The sequence below is a fragment of the Staurois parvus genome, unplaced genomic scaffold, assembly GCF_062004578.1.
Source record: "Staurois parvus isolate SC_StPar_1 unplaced genomic scaffold, SC_StPar_1.0 ptg002160l, whole genome shotgun sequence".
In the NCBI taxonomy this organism is placed as follows: Eukaryota; Metazoa; Chordata; class Amphibia; order Anura; family Ranidae; genus Staurois; species Staurois parvus.
Genome location: NW_028319956.1, coordinates 82136 through 107827, shown reverse-complemented (window position 1 = coordinate 107827; position 25692 = coordinate 82136). Strand labels below are relative to the sequence as shown.

The following is a 25692-nucleotide window of genomic DNA, read 5'->3' as shown; positions in this document are numbered from 1 at the left end:
CGTAATCCCAAGGGGTTCACATACTTTTTCTTGCAACTGTATATATATATATATGTAATATATATATATATAAAGTATCTCCCAGAAGTGAGTCCACCCCTCCCCCCGACTGTATGCAATGTGTATATATATATATATATACAGTATCTCCCAGAAGTGAGTCCCTCCCTCCCCCGGATATATAGTATCTCCCAGAAGTGAGCCCCCCCTTCACATTTGTGTCAATATTTGATTCTCTCTTTTCATGTGACAACACTGAAGAAATGACACTTTGCTACAATGTGACGTAGTCAGTGTACAGCTTGTATAACATGGAAATTTGCTGTCCCCTCAAAATAACTCAACACACCGCCATTAATGTCTAAACCGCTGGCAACAAAAGTGAGTCCACCCCTAAGTGACAAGGTCCAAATTGGGCCCAAAGTGTCAATATTTTGTGTGGCCGCCATTATTTTCCAGCACTGCCTTAACCCTCTTGGGCATGGAGGTCACCAGAACTTCACAGGTTGCCACTGGAGTCCTCTTCCACTCCTCCATGACGACATCACGGAGCTGGTGGATGTTAGAGACCTTGCGCTCCTCCACCTTCCATTTGAGGATGCCCCTCATTTACAAAAATGTGAGGGGTGTACTCACTTCTGTGAGATACTGAACATACAGAAACCAACAGAGTGCATAAGCCAAGGGGTGACAATAAAATCAAAGATACAATCCAAGATCAAATAATTCACACAAGACCAGTTTATTTTTGCAACTTTTATTCTTCAAATTTCATTTATATTTTTGTTCTATGAAAAGCAATCATTTCAGAAAATGGAAAGCTGATATTCACAATAATTGATTGCAGATGGACAGTTAATTAGCACACAACTGCAGCAATGTCTTTAGGTATTAAGATGAGATCATTTGTATTTTGGCTTATGCCATATTGACTGATTCCTACCCATGTGGATCTGCAACCCGTGAAATGTCTCTCTGGCAGCAAAAAAGATTTACAAATAGTAGCAGCCCTTGTGCTAATAATAAGTTAAAATGGTTTCCCACCTCCAACCCTTGAAAATAGTTTCACCGTCCATAGAGAGAAGGACTTCCTTATTAGAAGGCACAATTGTTTATCACTAATCTTCTTCTACATTCTTTGGGATCCTACAGAGAATTGGTCCTTGCAGGATGGGTACATAGAAGTCCAGGCATCCAGGGTTGAGCTGTCTGCCATTTTGTTGCAATAAATTCAAATGTTAATGACCATCATCCTACGAGCAGTTATTTTGCCTTTTGTAAGCTCACAGTCGGGCAATCTGATGTTCTTCACCTGTTGTGGAACCAAGATCTTCCATTATTCTATATGGGATAGCATTAAACGACCTTGCCATTAAAACATTGTTATTAAAGCTTTGTTACCTTGAAATACAGCCCCCAACAACACCGCTCTGATGCTGTAAATCAACACTCAAAGTTCACTGTGACTTGAGGTCAGAGTGTAGGCAGGTGCAATCAAGTTCCTCCACTGTAGGTGGCGCTTATACGGAGTGGCAACGCAGCTAGAGAGGGAAGTCAAGAGAAACTTGTTTTCTCCATGATTTCTTTGGTTCCCTGGAGTAGCGTTATGGTTGATTATGGTGCATTCAGGTTACCCTGGATGCCATAGACCATCGTGACCACGCAGAGTCTTTTCAAGTCCCTGCTCCCAGGTTTTGGTGAACATTAGCAAAAAGGCTACTGTAGGGAGAGCATACCCATCTGTCACGGACAGCATTAGTGGAAGAGAGAGGTTCCAGAGGATTAGGAACAGCTCATGGTGAATGTCTTCACCTCAGAAAACTCCCTTTTGGGTTGGACTGGCAAGGCCGCATTCCACCCCCTCCCTTGGCAAGCACTGTCTTCGGTTTGGGCCTACTACCACTTAATCTCTACTGTATTGGCTGTAAGTCCTGGTGAGGTGACTTCCACGCTGGGCTGCTGTAATGTTTGCAAGTTCTTCAATACATTGGTTACTGCACTCCAGGCTTCTGTGTGTTTTCTACCACTTCATGCTTCACCTACCCCACAAGAGGAAGGAACCAGTGAGACCTGAGGATGGTCTAGGAAATCAACACTACCTGAAGTGTCAGCATCCCAGTGAACTTCGGGAGACCTACCCCACAAGAGGAAGGAACCAGTGAGACCTGAGGATGATCTAGGAGATCAACGCTACCTGAAGTGTCAGCATCCCAGTGAACTTCAGGAGACCTACCCCACATGAGGAAGGAACCAGTGAGACCCGAGGATGGTCTAGGAGATCAACACTACCTGAAGTGTCAGCATCCCAGTGAACTTCGAGAGACCTACCCCACAAGAGGAAGGAACCAGTGAGACCCGAGGATGGTCTAGGAGATCAACACTACCTGAAGTGTCAGCATCCCAGTGAACTTCGAGAGACCTACCCCACAAGAGGAAGGAACCAGTGAGACCCGAGGATGGTCTAGGAGATCAACACTACCTGAAGTGTCAGCATCCCAGTGAACTTCGGGAGACCTACCCCACAAGAGGAAGGAAACAGTGAGACCAGAGGATGGTCTAGGAGATCAACACTACCTGAAGTGTCAGCATCCCAGTGAACTTCGAGAGACCTACCCCACAAGAGGAAGGAACCAATGAGACCTGAGGATGGTATAGGAGATCAACACTACCTGAAGTGTAAGCATCCCAGTGAACTTCAGGAGACAATTTCACTGCATCACAGCAGTGCAGCGGGAATAGTGAATATTCACTGCCTTCTTTCACAGGTAATAAAGCTTTTAATAATGATGCAGATTTAGAAAAATATAGCCCTTTACATGCTCTAAGTCTAGGGCTATTAGAGCTGAAGTGTAGGTATAGCGATTTTTACATAGTTACATTGGACTAGCTTGGATCAATATAAGTATAGTCATTTCATACCTGTGGGATTCCTCTAAAAACTGGAAATCCCTGAAGTAGACATTGTTACTACACCGCTACTACTGTGATCCAGACAAGGTTGCTCACTTGACAAGGGCACTATTCACGAAAAACGTTGCATTTACTCAATATACGCAAAGTCTCTGAATGAGATGAAGAAGGGAAGCAGTGATGTCACAATCTCCTCCTCGTTCAGTGACAGAACACTTTGCATGTTTTGATAAAATGCAAAGTGTGCTCTGAATGGTGCTTGTTCTGAGCAAGTGACCTCCTGTGTTCAGTAAGCAGCAAGGCAGCCACTTAGCACAGGACCCGAAAGCTAGTAGAGATCACTGTAGTAGCAGTGCCTACCTTTCTCAGGTCACGAGAGACAAGAGTAGTTTCAGGAATGACCCTGGTTGCTTGTCTTTCCAGTAAAGTCTGGCCAAAGGAATACTGACCTTCCTACGAAATTATTGAATTCAGCCCCACGAGGCTCAATTCCAAAAGACATGGTTTGAGATGTTTGGTCTGAAGCAAGTGGCCTGTGTGACACAGAGATCTCAACCCTATTGGAAAACTTTGAGATAATTTGATATGCTGACTGTGGGCCAAGTCCACCCATCCACAGACCCTTTTATTCTCAATGGGCACACATTTCCTCAGACACACACTTCAAAATCTTGTGGAAAGCCTTTCCAGAAGAGTGAAATCTGTTATCGGTAGGGATCAGCTTGGGTTTGACTTAGGCTTGGCCAAAACCCATGCCGAACTCAGAAGGAAGCTGTTAGTGCTGGACCAATCAGGTCCATTACTGATAGCTTCCTTCCTTCATCATAGACCTAAAAACCCATGCCGAACCCAGAAGGAAGCTGTTAGGGTTGGGTCAATCAGGTCCACCACTGATAGCTTCCTTCCTTCATCATAGACCTAAAAACCCATGCCGAACCCAGAAGGAAGCTGTTAGTGCTCGGTCAATCAGGTCCACCACTGATAGCTTCCTTCCTTCATCATAGACCTAAAAACCCATGCCGAACCCAGAAGGAAGCTGTTAGTGCTCGGTCAATCAGGTCCACCACTTATAGCTTCCTTCCTTCATCATAGACCTAAAAACCCATGCCGAACCCAGAAGGAAGCTGTTAGTGCTCGGTCAATCAGGTCCACCACTGATAGCTTCCTTCCTTCATCATAGACCTAAAAACCCATGCCGAACCCAGAAGGAAGCTGTTAGTGCTCTGGGTCAATCAGGTCCACCACTGATAGCTTCCTTCCTTCATCATAGACCTAATAAGTTGGCCACCATGTGACCACAATAGGTCAGTGATGTCATGAGCATCCCCACCCTTTTGTGTACATGCAACTGCAGGGCGAGGAATGCCTTGGACTCTGATTGGCACTGACTGTCTTGAGCTGAAAGGGTTCTTTTGGGTGAGGCAGAACATACAGTAGGTTTGGATTGAGCCCAAGCCAAACCCAGGCCCTACGCTAATGTCCAAAGGCTCATAAAGATGTGATGGTCAGGTGTTCAAAAAACCATTGGCCAAATAGTGTATTTGAACCTCTTGCTAAACCTTCACAGTATTGAGCTAAAGTCTCTTATTGGGACTTGTAGGTCACAGCATGGATGAAGAGTCAAATATTTCCTCTCTGTGTTACGTGAATGAAATGAATGGCTTTGGGTACAGGGTATTGAGTGATTAGGACATCAGAGCATCACGCTGACCGCCACACAGTTGTTGGTGGGAATGATTTTACGTTTAAAGGTGAACATCTTCTTGAGCTCACTGCGGAAACGGTCATGAAGCCAGGCATACAAGAAGGGGTTGCAGCAAGAGGAACTCATGGCGAACCAATGACATAGGAGCTGAATAAGCAGGAAATAATGTTTGTTGATGAGGTTGATGTCAATGTCCCGAATGATGTTGAAGACGTGAATGGGAAGCCAACAGATCCCAAAGGCTGTCACCACCAGCACGATGAGCCTGAAGATCTTCCTCTTCCGCAGTCTATCAAACTCTGCCTGGCTCTGAGTAGGATGGCCAGGGACCACTCTGTTCTTCAGCTTGACGGAGATGCAAATATACGACAGGGATACCGCGGACAAGGGCAGGATGTACGTGATGATCAAGGTGCTATAGGCATAGGCCAGCCTCTCTGTCTCTTTGTCAAACCAAAATTCTTCACAAATGGCGAAGCCTTGCTGCTGGAACTCTATGTGGTAAGTATGAGCAATGGCTGGCCCAACTAAGGCAAAGGACAGGAGCCAGATCCCCCCCAGCACGTAGATACAGGTCGTCACAGATATTCTCTTCTTTAAAGGGTGCACTGTTGCATAGTACCTAGCGAGAAACAAAACAGGACACATAATTAGTCTTCAAGTAGCCGCGGTGATGATGCACTTACATGGGCTTTTGAATTGTCTCCTGTTACCTTAATTACTGCTTAGAGTAATGTAGCTGCTAACAAAGAAGGATCGCGGTTATATGTTTGTTACGTGTTTCTTTCACCCACCGCACAGCTGTGGCATAGTAATGTTGTCTGCAGGTTTGACAGAGGACGTCTGTTATGTCTAATTAATGTTTTGTGGTAATGACTGCCTTAATGAGGAAAGATTGGCCTTTTTGCAGGAGAATTAGGAATACTGCCCAGAATAAAATTAGATGTGGATAAACAGAATAGATACTTTTATTTAGGAATATTGAAAAGATTTAAAGTGGTACTGTCAAGGGTGTCCGGCCACCCCTCCACTCCCCGCATTCTTCCACTTCTCCATATTTCTGCGTGCGGGGGGGGTCATGTATCCTGAGCCCATCACATGGCATACAGTGAGATGGGCAGCATAAACCCCTACTGCAGCCGGCATGTGGATTCTATCCTGCTGGCCACAGACTCCCTCCCCCAAGCACCATAGCTCTGGTGGGCATGGCATGCTGTCCTTCCCGCACTGCCAGATACAAAGAGCTTGTAGGTGGGACCAGGGGTGGACTGACAACTCATGGGGCCCCGGAGCAATAGGGGATCATGGGGCCCCTGTGTCCTTCCCCAATCTCAAAAAGGCCCATGAAAAATATACCATGGGCATCTCATGGGGCCCCCCACTGACCCCGGCCCTCGTGCAGTGCCTGAGTTTCCCAATGGTCTGTCCACCCCTGGGTGGGACCCATCCCAGGGTGAGACCCAGTTCTTAATGATATACAGTGAAGGACATAAGTATATAAGGTAAGCCCTGCACCCTTTGAGAATGTGCATCGCACGAAACGCGTCAGGGCTACAGCACATGGACATCTAGCCACCACATGTGGCCAACTATATTTATGGTCAGTAGCATCTTTTATTTTACCCTATTTTGAGAATAAACTTGTTTCAATACAACATTACACTATGTGGCGTCCCTTATTGGGCTCTCTTTGAGAGCACCACCTTCCACAGTGCCTGGTTGGACCAAGGGGAATTCTGACGCCCATACTGAACCATGGTAATTGTTGATTACGGTGAGACGGAGGATGATGTAGAGTGCGACCTGACCAGAACCCTGTTGACTGAGATGTTTTGAAGATTATATATATCTCTCTACATGCGTATTTTATATGCACTTCTGGTGAGTGCGCAATCTATTTGTTTTAAGGACCTTTACCTCTGAACTGCAACACATCCCTTACAGCAATTGACATGGGAATTTGGACTATTGTGTACTTTGACATTATTAACTGAATAGCGGATTGCATTTTATTTTTATTTTTCACTTTTTCTCTTTTTCTGCCTTTGCTTATACGCTTAGGGCATTTACATCGAGTACTTATTTGATGTTTTCATAATTCTAGCGCTGCACTGATCCCTCTCTTTTTTCCATTGTTTACTGAAAGGTTGGTTGGTTACCTTTTTTTGGTGTTCTAGCGGCTCATATAGACACATTTGCGTAGCGCTCGCTTTTCCATTTTACACCTTAAGTATTTTCTCCCCGGCTGATGCTGAATGTTCGCCCCTCACACAGAAATGATCGGTCTAACAATGGAATGTTCGCCCCTCACACAGAAATGATCGGTCTAACAATGGAATGTTCGGTGTAACACTGAGAGACAGAATAGCAACAAAAAATTCAGCAGAAATGCATCTACCAAATGATGACTGATCTGCATGTTCATGAGGGAAAGAAGGATTTGATCCCCTTCACAAAACATGACTTAGTACTTGGTGGCCAATCCCTTGTTGGCAATCACAGAGGTCAGACGTTTCCTGGAGTTGGCCACCAGGTTTGCACACATCTCAGGAGGGATTTTGGCCCACTCCTCTTGGCAGATCCTCTCCAAGTCATTAAGGTTTGGTGGCTGACGTTTGGCAACTCGAACTTTCAGCTCCCTCCACAGATTTTCAATCGGATGAAGGTCTGGAGACTGGCTAGGCCACTCCAGGACCTTAATGTGCTTCTTCTTGAGCCGCTCCTTTGTTGCCTTGGCCGTGTGTTTTGGGTCATTGTCATGCTGGAACACCCATCCACCACCCATTTTCAATGCCCTGGCTGAGGATCATCAGCAAAGGATCAAATACTTATTTCCTTCACTGTAGGTATCTTGTATATTGTAAATAGAATAGCAGTTATGAATAATAACAGTATTTGTAGGCACTGAGCAGCTGGAGTTTACAAAGTGTTAATAGAAACAACACCTCTCAGGGACCCAGATCAAGGGTGGGTGGACCAGTTATGGAAGTTCGTCCACCAAATGGATCAAAGGTTGTGCAGCTCTTAACAAGGCTGGGGAAGCCTGACCAGTACTGAAAAGTGAAACAAAATGCGCACCAACCTTGCATGTTAGCTCAATACAAGACTTGATTTTCTTAAAATGAGATACAGTGAAGGAAATGTGTATTTGCTCCCCGGCTGATGTTGAATGTTCGCCCCTCACACAGAAACGATCGGTCTAACAATGGAATGTTCGCCCCTCACACAGAAATGATCGGTCTAACAATGGAATGTTCGGTGTAACACTGAGAGACAGAATACAACAACAAATTCAGCAGAAATGCGTCTAACAAATGATGACTGATCTGCATGTTCATGAGGGAAAGAAGGATTGGATCCCCTATCATTCAGCAGGATTTCTGGCTCCCAGGTGTCTCTCATACAGGTAACAAGCTGAGATTAGAAGCAGTCTCTTAAAGGGAGTGCTGCTAATCTCATTGTGTTACCTGTATAAAAGACACCTGTCCACAGGAGCCATCAAACCATCAGATTCCAAACTCTCCACCATGGCAAAGACCAAAGAGCTGTCCAAGGAGGTCAGGGACAAGATGGTAGACCTACACAAGGCTGGACTGGGCTACCAAACTATGGCCAAGCAGCTTGGTGAGAAGGTGACAACAGTTGGTGCAATCATTCACAAATGGAAGAAACACAAAACAAGTGTCATTCTCCCTAGGTCTGGTGCACCATGCAAGATCTCCCCTCGTGGAGTGTCAATGATCATGAGAACAGTGAGGAATCATCCCAGAACTACACGTGAGGATCTTGTCAATGATCTCCAGGCAGCTGGGACCACAGTCACCAAGAAAACAATTGGTAACACACTACGCCGACAAGGACTGAAATCCTGCAGTGCCCGCAAGGTCCCTCTGCTCAAGAAAGCACATGTCCAGGCCTGTCTGAAGTCTGCCACTGAACATCTGAATGATGCAGAGGAGGACTGGTGGGAAGTGTTGTGGTCAGATGAGACCAAAATCGAGCTCTTTGGCATCAACTCAACTCGCCGTGTTTGGAGAAGGAGGAGCCTATAACCCCAAGAACATCATCCCAACTGTCAAACATGGTGGTGGAAACATTCTGCTTTGGGGGTGTTTTTCTGCTAAGGGGACAGGACAACTGCACCACATCAAAGGGACGATGGACGGGGCAATGTACCATCAAATCCTGGGTGAGAACCTTCTTCCCTCAGCCAGGGCATTGAAAATGGGTGGTGGATGGGTGTTCCAGCCTGACAATGACCCAAAACACACGGCCAAGGCAACAAAGGAGCGGCTCAAGAAGAAGCACATTAAGGTCCTGGAGTGGCCTAGCCAGTCTCCACACCTTCATCCAATTGAAAATCTGTGGAGGGAGCTGAAAGTTCGAGTTGCCAAACGTCAGCCACCAAACCTTAATGACTTTATATTCTAAAATATATTCTTCAGATTTTTTTTAACATATACAAAAGTTATTTTAACATATATTTTTACATATATTTGTAAATGCATTCCAAAAATGTAGATTTGTATTTTCAAAGACATGCAGTATATTTGAAAATGTATTTTTAAAAATATTTTTCATATATTTTGTAATAAAAACTAATTTCAACATGCAGTGTATATATATATATGGAATATGGCCAAAATTGTAGCATTTCAAATATATGTCAATATATTTGGGAAGAATATTTTTAAAATATATTTCAATTATATTTTTCTTCCATGGGGGTTGGGAAGAAGTCCAGTGTGAACAAGTCCTTAGGATTCCCATTAGGAAAAATACCCCAATATGTCTTTCAGGAATGGTTCCACGTATTGTAGCGGGTTGTGTGAATCACAAGGGCAACCTAACAGATTTCTTTGGTAACCAATTATTTTTTGTATTTTTTTGCAGACCGATCAAGCTGACATGGGCAGCAGATCGGGACACTGCAACCTAAAGGCATGCAGGGCGCCACAGTTAAATGATATACTTTGTGTGAATTACTGCGGGAAATGCCAGCGATGTTTACGAACGTTCCCGTACCGCCACACAAAATGAGATGCTTGACATTTATGTAACGTTAGGCTGAAGCCGGTTCCTCTGTACTAGTTGCTGTTTTCAGGGAAAAGGACTCAGCAAAATGACCGTAATTTCCCTCTCTGGCTGGTGCAGAGACTTGCCTGATAGAAATCATCTCTACATACCAAATTCTGTTCCCGTAATTGCTTTGAACTTTCAAATATTTATTCATTTATCCTTTGACACGAAGCAGCCGCTCCCTTGTTCAGTGCTTCTGTCCAAGTCATCATTTAGACAGGCGCCGGCCTCTACAAAGCTTCAATGAAAAGCTGCCACTTTGGTGGGTGTCAGCAAACGGTTATCCTTTATTGGGGACAGTGACATACAGCCAGGCCTGGACTGGCCAGACGGCTCATCGGGCATTTGCCTGGTGGGCCGGGGCCGCCTGCATAGGATTTCTCCGTTCCTTTATGTGCCGCCAGGCCACATCTCCTATCCAGCTCCTCAATCACCTGCCCCCCCCATCTTCTCAAGCGCCGCCCCCCCCTCCATCTTCTTCAGCGCCCCCCTCATCTCTTCTTTCTTTCTCTCTCCTTTCTTTTTCTTTCTTTCTTTCTTTCTTTCTTTCCTTCCTTCCTTCCTGTACATCTCTTGTTCTTTCCCTCTCTCTCTCTCTGTCTCCCTTTTCCCCTCCTTCTTTCCCACCTTCCTTCTCTCACTTTGTCTCCTGTGCCTCTCCTTCCTTTCTTTCTTTCCCTCCTTCTATATGTCTCTTTTTTTCTCTCTCTCTCTTTCCCCTTTTTCCCACCTTCTTTCTTTCTCTATTTCCTTCTTTCTTTCCTTCTGTCTTTCTCTCTTTCTTTATTTTTCTCCTACAAAAAATTAAAAAAAATAATAAAAAAATAAATTGTAAAAAATTAAATAAAAACCTACAGACACTAGTGGCGGAACTACCAGGGTCGCAAAGGTTGCTATTGCGACCAGGCCCTGGCATCCCTCCACCGGGCTCCGAGTACAGGGTCCCCAGGCTTTGGGCTGCTCAGTTCAAAGTGCCCAGGCCTATTTTTTGTCTCAGTCCAGTCTTGCATACAGCATTCACTATATCCGCTCTCCCCGGACCCCGCATTCACTATATCCGCTCTCCCCGGACCCCGCATTCCCTATATCCGCTCTCCCCGGACCCCGCATTCACTATATCCGCTGTCCCCGGACCCTGAAGTCACCATATCCGCTCTCCCCGGACCCCGCATTCACTATATCCGCTCTCTCCGGACCCCGCATTCACTATATCTGCTCTCCCGGACCCCGCATTCACTATATCCGCTCTCCCCGGACCCCGCATTCACTATATCCGCTCTCCCCGGACCCCGCATTCACTATATCCGCTCTCCCCGGACCCCTCATTCACTATATCCGCTCTCCCTGGACCCCGCATTCATTATATCCGCTCTCCCCGGACCCCGCATTCACTATATCCGCTCTCCCCGGACCCCGCATTCACTATATCCGCTCTCCCCGGACCCCGCATTCACTATATCCGCTCTCCCCGGACCCCGCATTCACTATATCCGCTCTCCTCGGACCCAGCATTCACTATATCCGCTCTCCCCGGACCCAGCATTCACTATATCCGCTCTCCCCGGACCCCGCATTCACTATATCCGCTCTCCCCGGACCCCGCATTCACTATATCCGCCCTCTCCCCGGACCCCGCATTCACTACGTCCGCTCTCCCTGGACCCTGCATTCACTATATCCGCTCTCCCCGGACCCCGCATTCACTATATCCGCTCTCCCCGGACCCCGCATTCACTATATCCGCTCTCTAGACCCTTCATTCACTATATCCGGTCTCCCCGGACCCCGCATTCACTATATCCGCTCTCCCCGGACCCCGCATTCACTATATCCGCTCTCCCCGGACCCCGCATTCACTATATCCGCTCTGCCTGGACCCCGCATTCACTATATCCGCTCTGCCTGGACCCCGCATTCACTATATCCGCTCTCCCCGGACCCCGCATTCACTATATCTGCTCTCCCCGGACCCCGCATTCACTATATCCGCTCTCCCCGGACCCCGCATTCACTATATCCGCTCTCCCCGGACCCCGCATTCACTATATCCGCTCTCCCCGGACACCGCATTCATTATATCTGGTCTCCCCGGACCCCGCATTCACTATATCCGCTCTCCCCGGACCCCGCATTCACTATATCTGGTCTCCCACAGTACACAGAACATGGAAATTAAATGGTTTTAGTAAATATAAACTGCTAAACACCTTTTCTAATCAGCAATATACAGCAGTCTTGTGACTTCTATCAGTGTTCAGCAGAGCACTGATTAAAACTTGTAGGAGGAGATTTCTTTCTGCACTAGGAGGATGCAGAACCCCTGACCTCTGTTTAGACAGTGCTGATTGGCCCTGTGCTGATCACATGCACTCTCCCAAGAAAAAAAAAAACACTTTAGAAATACACACTAAACGGAGCATGTGTAGAATGGCTATGTTTCAGTATGTCTTATCAAGAGATAAGATGAGGACATTTGAACAAGGGGAGGATAATAGAAGACAGGAGCAAACGGTCTTTTTACACAATGCAGAGGATTAACCCCTTAGATACCACAGTGAGTATAACAAGCATGCTTTACTGCATATATAGACTGATTTTACTGTTGTGGGTTTAGTAACACTTTAATCGTGCCTTCACGGAGCTAACACATTTCAGCCAATCAGGCCTTAATCATGGCTCCATGGAGCCAATGAGTTTCGGTTGATCAGGCCTTAGTCATGGCTTCATGGAGCCAACACATTTCAGGCAATCAGGCCTTAATCATGGCTCCATGGAGCCAATGAGTTTCGGTTGATCAGGCCTTAGTCATGGCTCCATGGAGCCAACACATTTTGGCCAATCAGGCCTTAATCATGGCTCCATGGAGCCAATGAGTTTTGGCTGATCCATGATTGAGATCCGATCAGTTGAAACGCGTTGCTTTTTCCTGGCGGCATAGCACCCTTCCAGATAGTTGCTAGTTAGGTTAGGTAAATTTAGTTCTTTAGCTCCTCTGTCATCAGTGAAGCAGCTTGTGATTGTGTTTGCTCTGAATTTCATTTGCTGAGGGTTTGTCTGCTCCCCCCCTCATTTTCTGGAGAGTTCTGGAAAATAGTGGGCTGGGAGAGTCAAAGTGACTGTATGAATATTTATGTGGTCCCAGCCAATCCCTGGGGAAGGGTGCTCAGTAGGTGGCTAGGAGGAAGTATAAATAATCTGAAGTCTGGAGCAGAGGGCTCCTTGTCCATAATAATAGTTCCCAGCCTGACGGGCTCAAAACAACAAATAATGGAGCGCTCCTAGCCCTGTGGAATTCAATAAAAAGTCACAAGCCCAGGAACAGATAAAATCAAAATTCACTTTAATGTTAAAAAGCATGACATGCAGGAGTGCCCAAACTGATACATCACCAAGCCAGTGGAGAGGAGAAACACATATTCCCAGAAGCTGGAGGATGACTAGGAACCTCAGGACTGTGGAAGGAGTGTGTGGATGGAGGCCGCCAGGATCACTGAGAGGAAGCGTTCGCGGGAAGTCATGTGTCTGGATGTGATCTTATACACCTAGTGAAAGACCACCCAAACAACGGCTGGTGAGGACCAACTGAAAGCCTAGGAGAGCAGTCAAACCATGTCAAACCATAGAAGAGAAGCTGGTCATCATGATAACATGTTTAAGGGGCTTGCCCCTTCCTCAGAATATGTAGCAAGAAGTGGCAAGTCCCTGAAACATGTTATCTTGATTAGATTGGAAGGAGGCATCTGAATATCCAAGGAAATCGTGAGTACAGACCTGAGTGTAGGATCCTGGTGAATGTTTGCTGCTACTATCTCTTGGGCATCGGTGCCAGAGCTTGCTAAACTGGGACGGTTCTTATAGTGTCTCAAGAGTTACACATTCCTTTAGTTGCTACTGGAGGGACTGAAATAAGAAGTCCTCTAGTTATTGCAGTGTGTTACTGGAGTATCCCACAGATCCGTGCACCCTATCCAAGTTCAGCTTACACCCGTAGACTGTTAATTGAGCCAGAAGAGTGACTGTTACTGTGTGCCAGGCTGCCCCTGCGCTAATGGTTCTGAGTGTAGTAGTGCTGCAACTGGCCTCTTTCCTTCTCTTCCCTTACCCCCACTCTGTCCCTCTTTCCCCCTCTTTTCTCTCTCCTTATTGCCCTGTTCATGAATGGTCTTACTCTTCTCTCCTATGTCCAGTTCCATAAGGCTGAAGCACCAGTCTCATAGAGCTACTAGGCCTCATGCATACACAATGGGGAGCTGGCTACGAGCCTTCAGGGAGTCACAATCAGCTCCAATATCCAAGATGGGCACAGAATTGGGCAAAGAAAAATCCACAACTGGGCAAAGAATGGACTCCAGGGAAGAGACTGCTGGTCTCCAATGTCTGGTGAAAGCTTGTCCGCCTCTGTTTGGGCAAAGCTTACTGCACCCCTATGGGGAATCTGGAGATAGTATTTGCTAATGCCTGAATTACCTGCTGAGGTCGCTGATCACACTGTTGCAGCAGTAGCCTCCCTGGAGGTATTCCTGAGTGTAGGTCGGGGTAAAGTTTCAGTACCACACGCGGTAACCCCCCCAAGCTACACTCGGGCTTACCATGCGGCGCTGCTCCGCGATTCTTCGGTCACTTACCTTGTCCTGCGCTCCCGCGATGTCCCTCCTGCAGTGTCCCCGGCCATCTCCTCCCGGCTGATGCCGCATCCGTCTTCCGGGTTCTGTTCCCTGCGACGTCGGGACGTACGGGGGATGGAACTGGCGGGAAATTTTAAAATGATAAAAAGTGACATTCACTAAATCCACTAAAATCACATAGTATAACATTCCTGTATCAAACCATTTCACATACATTGTGTCCCGAGTGCTTTGTCCGGCGCCCTGCCTGCATTTTTACTGTTCTTTCTGCCTGGAAACTGAGAAACGTCCATGGCGTCCAAAAAGCGTCCCTTTAGGTCAGACGCGGTTTTAGAGCGGCTAGAGAACAGCGATAGTAAATCAGAACCACTTGCAGAATTGAGTGATAATGATTGGTGGGGGAAATTCCTCATCAGACACTGAAATCGATTCTGCAACTGAGCTCAGTGATGTGCGAACTTGGCGCTCTATTTCACATTTCAGTGTTTTTGGTTTGATTATATTATTGAATTAAATGTATTATTATTATATTAATTTTTTTTATGATTATTTATTAAATTATAATTTATGATTTCGTGTTTAAAGTTTTATCCTCCCCGGGATGTTTACTAGACTCTTGTCCGGACAGATTTCAGTGAGTTATTCCTAAAAATTACAGGCCGACAATAAAAAACGCCAAATTTCCATGCAAAATAATGGTACCGCTTTCAGCACCAAAAATCTGAAATAATCATACTGTCAGGGAGGTTAAATCGGTACTCCTTCTTAGAAGCAACTCTACCCCACGTGCCTGGTCACCTCTTTAGTCTACACAACACAGTTCTGATGTTCTCTCTGTCATGGAAATATTGTATTTACAGGTTGAACTTTAAATGTGTCATATATTAATGTTATTCATATGTCTCTCGTGTGGCTTAATTAGAGCTCTGAAGGCTGCAATTGGGCCATGCGCATGTACAATGTATGTATTACAGTACTCAGCTCGGTAATGGATGAGATGGCAGATCTGCGCTTATAGACCGGCGTGTATACACCACGGCATTGGATGCGAATGCCGCTGGCGGTAGGCCGCGGGCCTGTATTCAGATATCAGCAGCATAGTACCACATGGACTTCGTATGGCCAGGCGCCAGGTAGTGCGAACTCCGCGTGTAGGCTCATGTATATCTTACAAACTACTACCGACCTGAAACTGTATCTGGATGGATGTGTTTTAATAAAGATCGTATCGGGCCCATTGAGATACAGACTGACACTGTTTAATCTAAGGGATGCTTGTACAGAGAATGTACATACTACTAGGAGCTGATAGGATATGGGAAGTTTGCTCTCCTCAGAGAGCTCATAGGGGGAGGGGAGGACTGGTGTAACTGGCACCCAGTATAGATAAGAGGAAAGGCTACGCTCCAATTGGAATGTATATTCTGTGTATAGACACTCCCCATGCATTGTTCTGTGGGAGGGGATTGACCTGACTCATGTGGGGGGCGTGTGTGTGCTTTGAATAAAACCGGATGCTGGGGTTGAAGCCAGTCTCTATGTGAATTCCAACAGCAACCTGAGAGTGTCGCCTGATCATTCCTGGGTAACGGGAGCTCCATTTCCCCACATCTCAACAGAGCTAAACCAGTTGGGAGCGCAGGAATCGTGGAGTTTAGCTGCAGTCGCGGTAAGCGAAGTTCGCACAGCTTTATGGGGGATTTCTGCGCATCCAACTGCGAGTACTCACGGTAAGGAAAAATTTGTTCAAAGCGAATTTCCAAGACATCTCCATGCTCTGGACTTCCACACAAATTCTCCCTCTATTGATCTCTATTGATACAGCATTTCTGGCCATTTGACTTTGGCCTAACACTATGCTTGGATACTAGGAAGCCATTCTTACTCTTCATCTCACTTTCTGTTACCCCTGAGGGCTCATTCTCCATCTCCTGGGACATGCAGGCATGTGATCCTCAGGGTGCCTCGTGCCGCAACATCAGACCCAGTATGTGGGGTACTGATTGTTAGGGAAGGAGCCAAGCTCATAAGCTCCTTCATTACCAGGGCACCGGAGCCATGTCACCAAACTTCCTGCCTGTCTGGATGCTTTAGCACCTAACCCTGATCCACTTGTCATAAGTATTGGTATTGCAGCTTCAGTTGAATAGCTTTCTTGCATCTCAGACATGGACGCAGCTTCTCTTCCAACTTTCCTCATCCCCGTCTTCTAAGCCCTAGTACTTTGATACACCATACATGCACCCCTTTAAAATAACTTCAGACCAGGCAGAGCAAACAGAAACTTCCAAAGCTTTACTGGAGCTTCATCCACATTACAAACTGATCATCAAAATACTCTTCATACACAAATTCCCTTGCTTTGCCCATTCTAACTTCAGGCTGCCCCATCTCCTACCTCTACAAAGTAATTCAAGTCTAATTTTCAAAGTCCACCTTTAAGGTAGGTCCGTTTTTGATACCCTGATTGGGTACCCGCCAAAAAGGGAGCTGAAAACAGGAATGAATCAGATGGTTCTGCAGTCCCTCACAGGGTTGCCACCACTTGGATTTATAGCTCTGCCGCCTTCCCTGCTATAAATACCTGGGAGCCAACAACATTATTAGCTACCTCCATTAATGATCATCCCTTTTTTAAGGTCGTTGTTTATTTCTGAGATATAGGAGATATAGCTATAATGCAATGTTCATGATTTATGTGGTTTCCAGTTTTTTCTTTATAATCTTCTCTGGTATTTTCTCTCTTTTTGGATTATATATACCATCTTTGGGCCTATTATTCACCTATCGGGTGTTGGGACTACTGCGCGCACGGCGTCACCCTGGACGACCATGTCATTCTCTTCCTTTATTGTCTTTTTGGTGATGGTGAGGTTTTTCTTTCCATTATTGTCTTGTCTTACAATGTTCATTCATCCGTGTATTTTACTGCAATAAATGGTTTATATATGTCTATTAAAAGCTGCAGTTTGACCTTTTTTTGGACCTGCTTGACCTAGGGGCTCTTTGCCCCTGGTTTTTGTCTTTTATTCTCATTAACCAACAATATTAACCCTTACCTAACCTCCAAGTAGCCTGGTGATAGACCCAATCATATAGCACACAGTTTACACAGAACAACACGAGGAAGAACCTACATAGAGCATAACCCCAAGTAGGCACCTGCCTACACTCGCATATATAGCAAACTCAAGAATCAAACCATACTCTATAAAGGTCAAACCATGAAGTTTAATCAATGTAGTTGGCTCCCGACCCATTCCCCACCATAAGCCACGCCCCTCTAATATGTTTCACACTGATTGGGCTTATTCATAGAGATAGGGCAGGGACTGTGTTGGAAGCCAACTGTATAGATTAAACATCATGATGTGACCTTTATGGAGTGTGGCTTTGTTTCTTATTTCTTTCTCTTCTCTAAGATTTGTCCCATTTCTGTTCCTGTAATTATCCCTACTGTTGGTTCTAGGCCCGGGTCATAGCTCCCTGACTCAACAAGCGTCCTGAATGCATTCCATTGGTGAACGTATTCAAGATACTCCCCACTCAGAATTTCCCTGTAAGATCCAATTATATGCAGTGCCCCCTCTATAGCCTGTTGTGCAGGTATTGAGTACTTTAGTCTGCTCAGTGTTTCATAGGCCGCTGGTCTGATTATGTCCCCCTGCATTCTAGACGAATTTAGAATCACAGTGGGAGGAAAGACAAAAAAGCAGACTGAATATATATGGGGGGGTACAGCCAATCTAATGGTGTGACCAGTAGGTGGCCGGAGAGCCCATAAATACTCTGAGGCCTGGGGCAGATGTGTGTGGGTCCTAGGTCCAGTCCTGCTAGAACAGTCCTTAGCCTAAGGGGGCTCTGCCCATCATGGCAGTCTGCTGGAACGCTGCTTGAGGGTCATCGAGGTCCCAGTTACAGGATAGCTTGAGGGACCTATTTCAAAGTCTGGTCGGGGGACTTTCCTCTGATAGAAAAGTCAGTACCTTGCAGAAGTTGAAGGAGGGTATCCAGCTGACCTGTGATATTGTGAGCTTAATTCTCCCTCAATGGAGAGTGCCTGGTGGATATCAGAAGGCAACCAATGATCCAGTGGCATTGTGAGTGCTGACCTGAACTTGGGAAGTAGTTTTGAGCGGCTTTTATTCAGAGCTAGCTTGGCTTTTTTTGGAAGTATTGCAAGTATAAGATATCCCAGGATGCACTGGGAAACCAACTAACAGTTCATGTGTATGAGAGTGTCTGGTGTAGACATCTCATCTGGTGTGCAACATGGAGCAGCAGGAAGGTGAGCGAGATCCGGAATGGAGAGGAGCAACTAGCAGACGGCACACGTGGTGTGCAACATGGGAACACTATAGCGGAAATTCTGCAAAGACCGGAGAGAGAGGACTGAGTGGCGGAAAATCAGCAGAGCTGGGGACCAGAGCAGGAGAAACTACTAGATATCACATGTAGTGCGCAGCATGGGAGCAATATAGTTTGAGGTGAGCAGGGACTGGAGAGAGAGGAGGATTAGCAAACCAGAGTGTCAGCAGAGCTAGGGGTTACTATGGAGCAAGGGATCAGGAAAGCTGGGGGTTACTACTGAGCAGGGAATCAGCAGAGCTGGGGGTTACTACTGAGCAGGGGATCAGCAGAGCTAGGGGTACTACTGAGTAGGGAATCAGCAGAGCTAGGGGTACTACTGAGCAGGGGATCAGCAGAGCTGGGGGTTACTGCTGAGCAGGGGATCAGCAGAGCTGGGGATTACTGCTGAGCAGGGGATCAGCAGAGCTAGGGGTACTACTGAGTGGGAGATCAGCTGAGTTGGGGGTTCTACTGGGTCCCTTTAAAACAAACAGTTAACATACACAGGGCATTTACCATTCTTCATTAAAGCTTCAAAAAAGCATCACTGAATGATCACCGAAACATTGCCAAAGCATCAAAAACACATCAAAAAAGCATGCTGAAGTGGTAGGCACTTTAATGCGTGTTAGTCGAAGCAAGTGTAAATGATCCCGTATTGAACTCGAGAGAAGGAGTAAATACTGTGTGCCTGGCTGGGTTTGCACTAAATTCGGGGGAAGTAATCCACTATTAGTGGCTTCTTTGGGGGTGCGCTACATATATTGTTTTTTCTAGCTTGACGTTATAAGGAATTGTTACACAAATATCACTCTAGACCAAGCAAAGTTTTTACTGCGATTTGTACTTGTAATATGATTGGCAATTTATTCAACATAAATCTTAGGATCTGTGACAAGGAAATGTCCTATCTAGCTTGGTGCCGACACTCCCCCCCCCCCCCCCCTTGCATGAAATGATTGATGGGAAATTTCACAGTGTACCAAGATCAGACTTGATGGACATTAATTGGAAGATCCATGTTGACTTTACGATGTCAGGAGGTCTTGTCTGACTCCTTTATCATTTGTGTCCCAGAATGCCAAACCACTGACTGTTATATCAGCACTCATCCAAGTCCACTTTAATTTGAAACAGGGGTCTCTAAATATTATTGGGCTGAAAAAAAAAAATCAGTTTTGTAAATAAATGCGTCCCTTTGGATTGGGGTCCCTTACTTAAGGGTCCCCATCAGAGTCCATTTAAGAGTTCCTCTCAGGCCTCCGTATGTGTCATCGGGTGAGCAGCTGTCCAGTGGGATGCTGCTGTCCTGGATGACCTCTGTGGCCTTCTTTAGTGAGGGTGGTGCTCATAAAAAGCCCTGGCTCACTGCAGGTGGCGTGCATTTTGCACAGGGTTAAGTTAGGGATGGGAACCTGTAGGATAAGGGAGAGTGTGCCTAGCGTAGGAAAAGGCTCCAGAGGAGGAGGGACAGTATAGGGACTGTTTGAGAATACTGTGAGGAACCTTTCTGCTTCTAGTGTCTTGTTGCATACTGCCTGCAGGCGCGCCCTATGCCAGGTGCTGTAGGTTCTCAAGATTCGCTCTTCACAAGTACTGCAAGATGTTTCTGACAATTGAAGCCCCTGCATAAATGTTGTCACAGAGTGGTTGGAACGTTCTGGTCAATATACTTCCTTTAAAATGGGACCTCCATGTGTCATTCTTTCCCTCTTGGGTGACTTCCACCTGGCCTCCCTCCCATCTACATAAGGATGCTACATCTTTCACCTAATATAGCCACACTGCAATATGGCACATCTCAATTACATTGACCTAATTTGTGGGTATATTAGGTCAAATGCCCTACCAGCAGTTGGTTGGACTAGTGCTAACAGCTTCTTTACGGGTTCGGACAAGCATGAGTCAATCCCAATTGATTGAATTGATTGGGCAAACCCAATCTTATCTCTTTAGGAAATTAGGAGCTCACTGGATTTCTGGCATAGTTGAGGAACTATGGGTCTAACCATGCCTCTGCCTTTGGAAAGCATGCTTCTGGCTGTCAGTGTCTTGCAATGTCTCATGGGTCTTGCAGTTCCTCAACAGCTGGAGGGCCTTAGTTTGAAGACCCCTGATGTAAGGTTTTGGCTTGGCCCAAATGAACTAATTACTCCGCTACCTACAGTATACAGAGCGGTGTTTTGGAAGCGAGATGGGGAATTCCCGGCACAAAAACTGCTGCTCAGCCATTCACAGGAAGCCTTGTATTTTCATCAATGAGTACAAAGCTTCCTCTGATTGGCTGAATTACATAGTTCCATAGTTAGTCTGGCTGAAAAAAGACAAAAGTCCATCCAGTTCAACCATAGAAAAAAAAAAAAAAAGTTATAATCCTCCACCCACAGTTGATCTAGAGCAGTGGTTCTTAACCTGGGTTCGATCGAACCCCAGGGGTTCGGTGAGTCAGTCTCGCGGGTTCGGCGGAGGTGAAGACCCACACCCGACTCATATGATTCGTGATGACATGCCCCGCTTGTCCATCATTGGCTGCAGGTGGTCACGCAACATCGCTTAGCCCAGTGGTTGGCAAGCCGCGGCTCGCGAGCCACATGCGGCTCTTTACACGCTTTAATGCGGCTCTTGTGTGGCGGGAGCCCGCTCCCCTCCCTCCTCTCGGGCGGCAGGGACTCTGCAGCGTGATCAAAAAAAAAAAACAGCCAGGGCAGCGCGCTCAAATGCAATGATTGGCCAGTCTCGCTGCCACTCACATCCTGATAGCCAGGAGCTAGGCTCCTCTCACAGTCCGCCCTGAAGACCGGAACGGCGCGGGAATACGGCGAGAGGAACGCGCGGAGCAAAGGTACGTGAATTGACACAGGGGGGACTTGGCTTACTACTTGCTACTTACTTACTACTACTATATGGGGGATGAATTACTATGGGGGATGAATTATTTTGGGGGATGAATTACTATATGGGGGATGAATTACTATATGGGGGATGAATTACTATGGGGGATGAATTACTATATGGGGGATGAATTACTATGGGGGATGAATTACTATATGGGGGATGAATTACTATATGGGGGATGAATTACTATGGGGGATGAATTACTATATGGGGGATGAATTACTATATGGGGGATGAATTACTATGGGGGATTAATTACTATATGGGGGATGAATTACTATATGGGGGATGAATTACTATATGGGGGATGAATTACTATGGGGGATGAATTACTATGGGGGATGAATTACTATATGGGGGATGAATTACTATATGGGGGATGAATTACTATATGGGGGATGAATTACTATGGGGGATGAATTACTATATGGGGAATGAATTACTATGGGGGATGAATTACTATATGGGGGATGAATTACTATGGGGGGTGAATTACTATATGGGGGATGAATTACTATGGGGGATGAATTACTATATGGGGGATGAATTACTATATGGGGGATGAATTACTATGGGGGATGAATTACTATGGGGGATGTATTACTATGGGGGATGAATTACTATATGGGGGATGAATTACTATGGGGGATGAATTACTATGGGGGATGAATTACTATGGGGGATGTATTACTCTATGGGGGATGAATTACTATGGGGGATGAATTACTATATGGGGGATGAATTACTATGGGGGATTGTCAAGGTCCTACCTTTTCCCTGAGGTTATGTTACTCCATGTGCTGGCGTCCATCTTGGATTCTGCTGTGCATGGTGGGAATCCTTTTATGCCTTCAGGTCTCTGAGGTCCACCCCCCAGAGGGGCGTGGCTGCTGACATATAAGCCTGTGGCCCGCACATGCTCTTTGCACTTGTGTCTTGTGTCTTGGTGTTGCTATTACTCTGTTCTGACTCTCGTGACTCTCCTGGTATCTGATTCGGCTTGTGACTTGACTATTCTTTGTATTCTCCTTTGATCTGACCCTCTGTTGCTGAACCCGGCTCGTGACCTGTGATTCTCGTCTGCTGTCCTGTACTGTTTTGTCCTGTTGTTGTTGACCCTGGCCTGTCTGACTACTCTTTTGTCTCTTCCACCAGCTACACGCCATTGGCGGCGGCCATTACCGCAGCTGAGGTGTCTCAGGGGCCGCGACCTGGTTCCTGGCTGCGTCAAGTCCATCCCCACCATCAGGGGCCCTGGTGAAGGGCAGCCTGGGACTTAGACTCCGTGCCCTGAGGGACTTCGGTCTGTGGGTGGTGGTTGTCGTCAGCCAGTGCGTTACATTGTTAGGCCTGCCTGTCCGTTCCTCGGCTCCTGCCCTGACAGGGATGAATTACTATATGGGGGATGAATTACTATATGGGGGATGAATTACTATATGGGGGATGAATTACTATGGGGGATGAATTACTATATGGGGGATGAATTACTATGGGGGATGAATTACTATGGGGGATGAATTACTATATGGGGGGATGAATTACTATGGGGGATGAATTACTATAGGGGATGAATTACTATATGGGGGATGAATTACTATGGGGGATGAATTACTATGGGGGATGAATTACTATATGGGGGATGAATTACTATAGGGGATGAATTACTATATGGGGGATGAATTACTATGGGGGATGAATTACTATGGGGGATGAATTACTATATGGGGGATGAATTACTATAGGGGGGATGAATTACTATAGGGGGGATGAATTACTATGGGGGATGAATTACTATATGGGGGATGAATTACTATAGGGGGGATGAATTACTATATGGGGGATGAATTACTATGGGGGATGAATTACTATAAAACAGTGGTTCTTAACCTGGGTTCGATCGAACCCCAGGGGTTCAGTGAGTCAGTCTCGCGGGTTCGGCAGAGGTGAAGACTCACACCCGACTCATATGATTCGTGCAGTAAATATTCATTATTATGTTTTTGTTTTTGTGTGAAAATCATGTTTTAATGGTTTTGTTCTTTGTTCTTAACGGTTTTGTTCATTTTGAGCACCTATGTATAAATATATACCTAAATATATACCTATGTTTTGAATTTTAAAAATCATATTTTATTTTTCCAATTAAGAAGGGTTCGGTGAATGCGCATATGAAACTGGTGGGGTTCAGTACCTCCAACAAGGTTAAGAACCACTGATCTAGAGGAAGGCAAAAAACCCAGCAAAGCACGATCCAATATGAGTTGGAGTTCATGATGTCATCAGCCCAATTCTCTGCCTCAGCCAATCAGAGGAAGCTTTGTATTAATTCATAGATTGCAACACTTCTCAGAATGGTTGAACATAGATCAGCCCAACTTGTTTTTGTTCCTGCAGTGAGACGGGAAGGTCTCATCTTGGACCTGGAGATCAGCTTCAAAATGTTCATGTATTGCACAGATGTACGGAGTATGTTTTTTTCTTTTGCCTTGAGACATACACTTCAGTTATGGTGGAGACCATCATTAATAGCAAGAAAATAAGATGGCAAACTCTAGTGGTCTGCTCTTTGCTGATGGATGTAATACCTTCGTCGGAACTCTAGTTAGTTGCCTTGCTGTAGATATCTCTCACCTTGACTATTCCAACTCCCTCCTCGCTGGCCAACCTCTACACAGACTATACCCCTTCAGCTCATCCTGAATGTTGCTGCCAGACTCATCACCACTCAGTGTCCTCCATCCCTCTCTACCAATCCCTCCACTGGCCTCCACTCAGTGTCCTCCATCCCTCTCTACCAATCCCTCCACTGACCTCCACTCAGTGTCCTCCACCCCTCTCTGCCAATCCCTCCACTGACCCCCACTCAGTGTCCTCCAGCCCTCTCTGCCAATCCCTCCACTGACCCCCACTCAGTGTCCTTCACCTCTCTCTGCCAATCCCTCCACTGACCTCCACTCAGTGTCCTCATCCCTCTCTACCAATCCCTCCACTGACCTCCACTCAGTGCCTTCCATCCCTCTCTGCCAATCCCTCCACTGACCCCCACTCAGTGTCCTCCACCCCTCTCTGCCAAACCCTCCACTGCCTCCAATCACCCAAAGACAACATACAAAGCCATCCACAACTCTGCCCAAAGCTACATCACTAACCTCATCTCAAAATATCATCCAAACTGTCCTCTCTGCTTCTCTCAAGACCTCCTGCTCTCTATCTCCCTTATCACCTCCTCCCATGCTCAGCTCTAGGACTTCTCCAGAACCTCCCCTGTCCACTGGAACTACCCACCCCAATCTGTCCAGAACCTCTCTCATCCTCTTGAACTCCCTACCCCTATCTATCCAGAGCCTCTCCAATCCTCCTGAACTCTCCACCCCAATTGGTCCAGAGGCCCTCCCATTCTTTGGAACTCTGTACCCCAATCTGTTCAGAACCTCTCTTGTCCTCTGGAACTCCCTACCCCAATCTGTCCAGAGCCTCTCTTATCCTCTGGAACTCCAAACCCCAATCTATCCAGAGCCTCTCTCATCCTCTGGAACTCCCTACACCAGTCTCTCTAGAGACTCTTTCTCCTTCTGAAACTCCATACCCCAATCTCTCCAGAGCCTCTCCCATCTTCTGAAACTCTGTACCCCAATCTGGCCAGAACCTCTCCCATCCTCCAGAACCCACTACCTCAATCTCTCCAGAGCCTCTTCCATCCTATAGAGCTCCCTACCTCAAGCTCTCTAAAGTCTCACCCTTCTTCTGAAACTCCCTACTCAATCTCTCCAGAGCTTCGCCCATCCTCTAGAACTGCCTACCCCAATCTGCTCAGAGCCTCTCTCATACTCATGAACTGTCTGCCCCAATTGGTACAGAGCCCCTCCCATTCTTTGTAACTCTCTACCCTAATCTGTTCAGAAACTCTCATGTCCTTTGGAAATCCCTACTCCAATATATCCAGAGCCTCTCCTGTCCTCTGGAATTCCAAACCCCAATCTGTCCAGAGCCTCTCCTATCCTTTGAAACTCTGGCACCTTTCCCATCCCTACATCAGCCTCTCTAGAGACTCTCCCTTCCTCTGAAACTCCATACCCTAATCTCTCCAGAGCCTCTCCCATTCTCTGGAGCCCCCAAATCCAATCTCTC

The 25692-nt window shown here is 46.3% G+C and overlaps 1 protein-coding gene across 1 annotated transcript in view; it reads right to left on the bottom strand.

The window, feature by feature from the left end:
- Positions 1 to 741: 741 nt before the first annotated feature.
- The window catches only part of LOC149432321 (prolactin-releasing peptide receptor-like), a 72034-nt gene continuing 47083 nt past the window's right edge, over positions 742 to 25692 (bottom strand). The window contains exon 2 of the mRNA XM_089665247.1: positions 742 to 5237. Within this exon, the coding sequence (XP_089521373.1) occupies positions 4604 to 5237 (634 nt within the window). The 3' untranslated portion in view covers positions 742 to 4603. The remainder of the gene's footprint in view (positions 5238 to 25692) is intronic.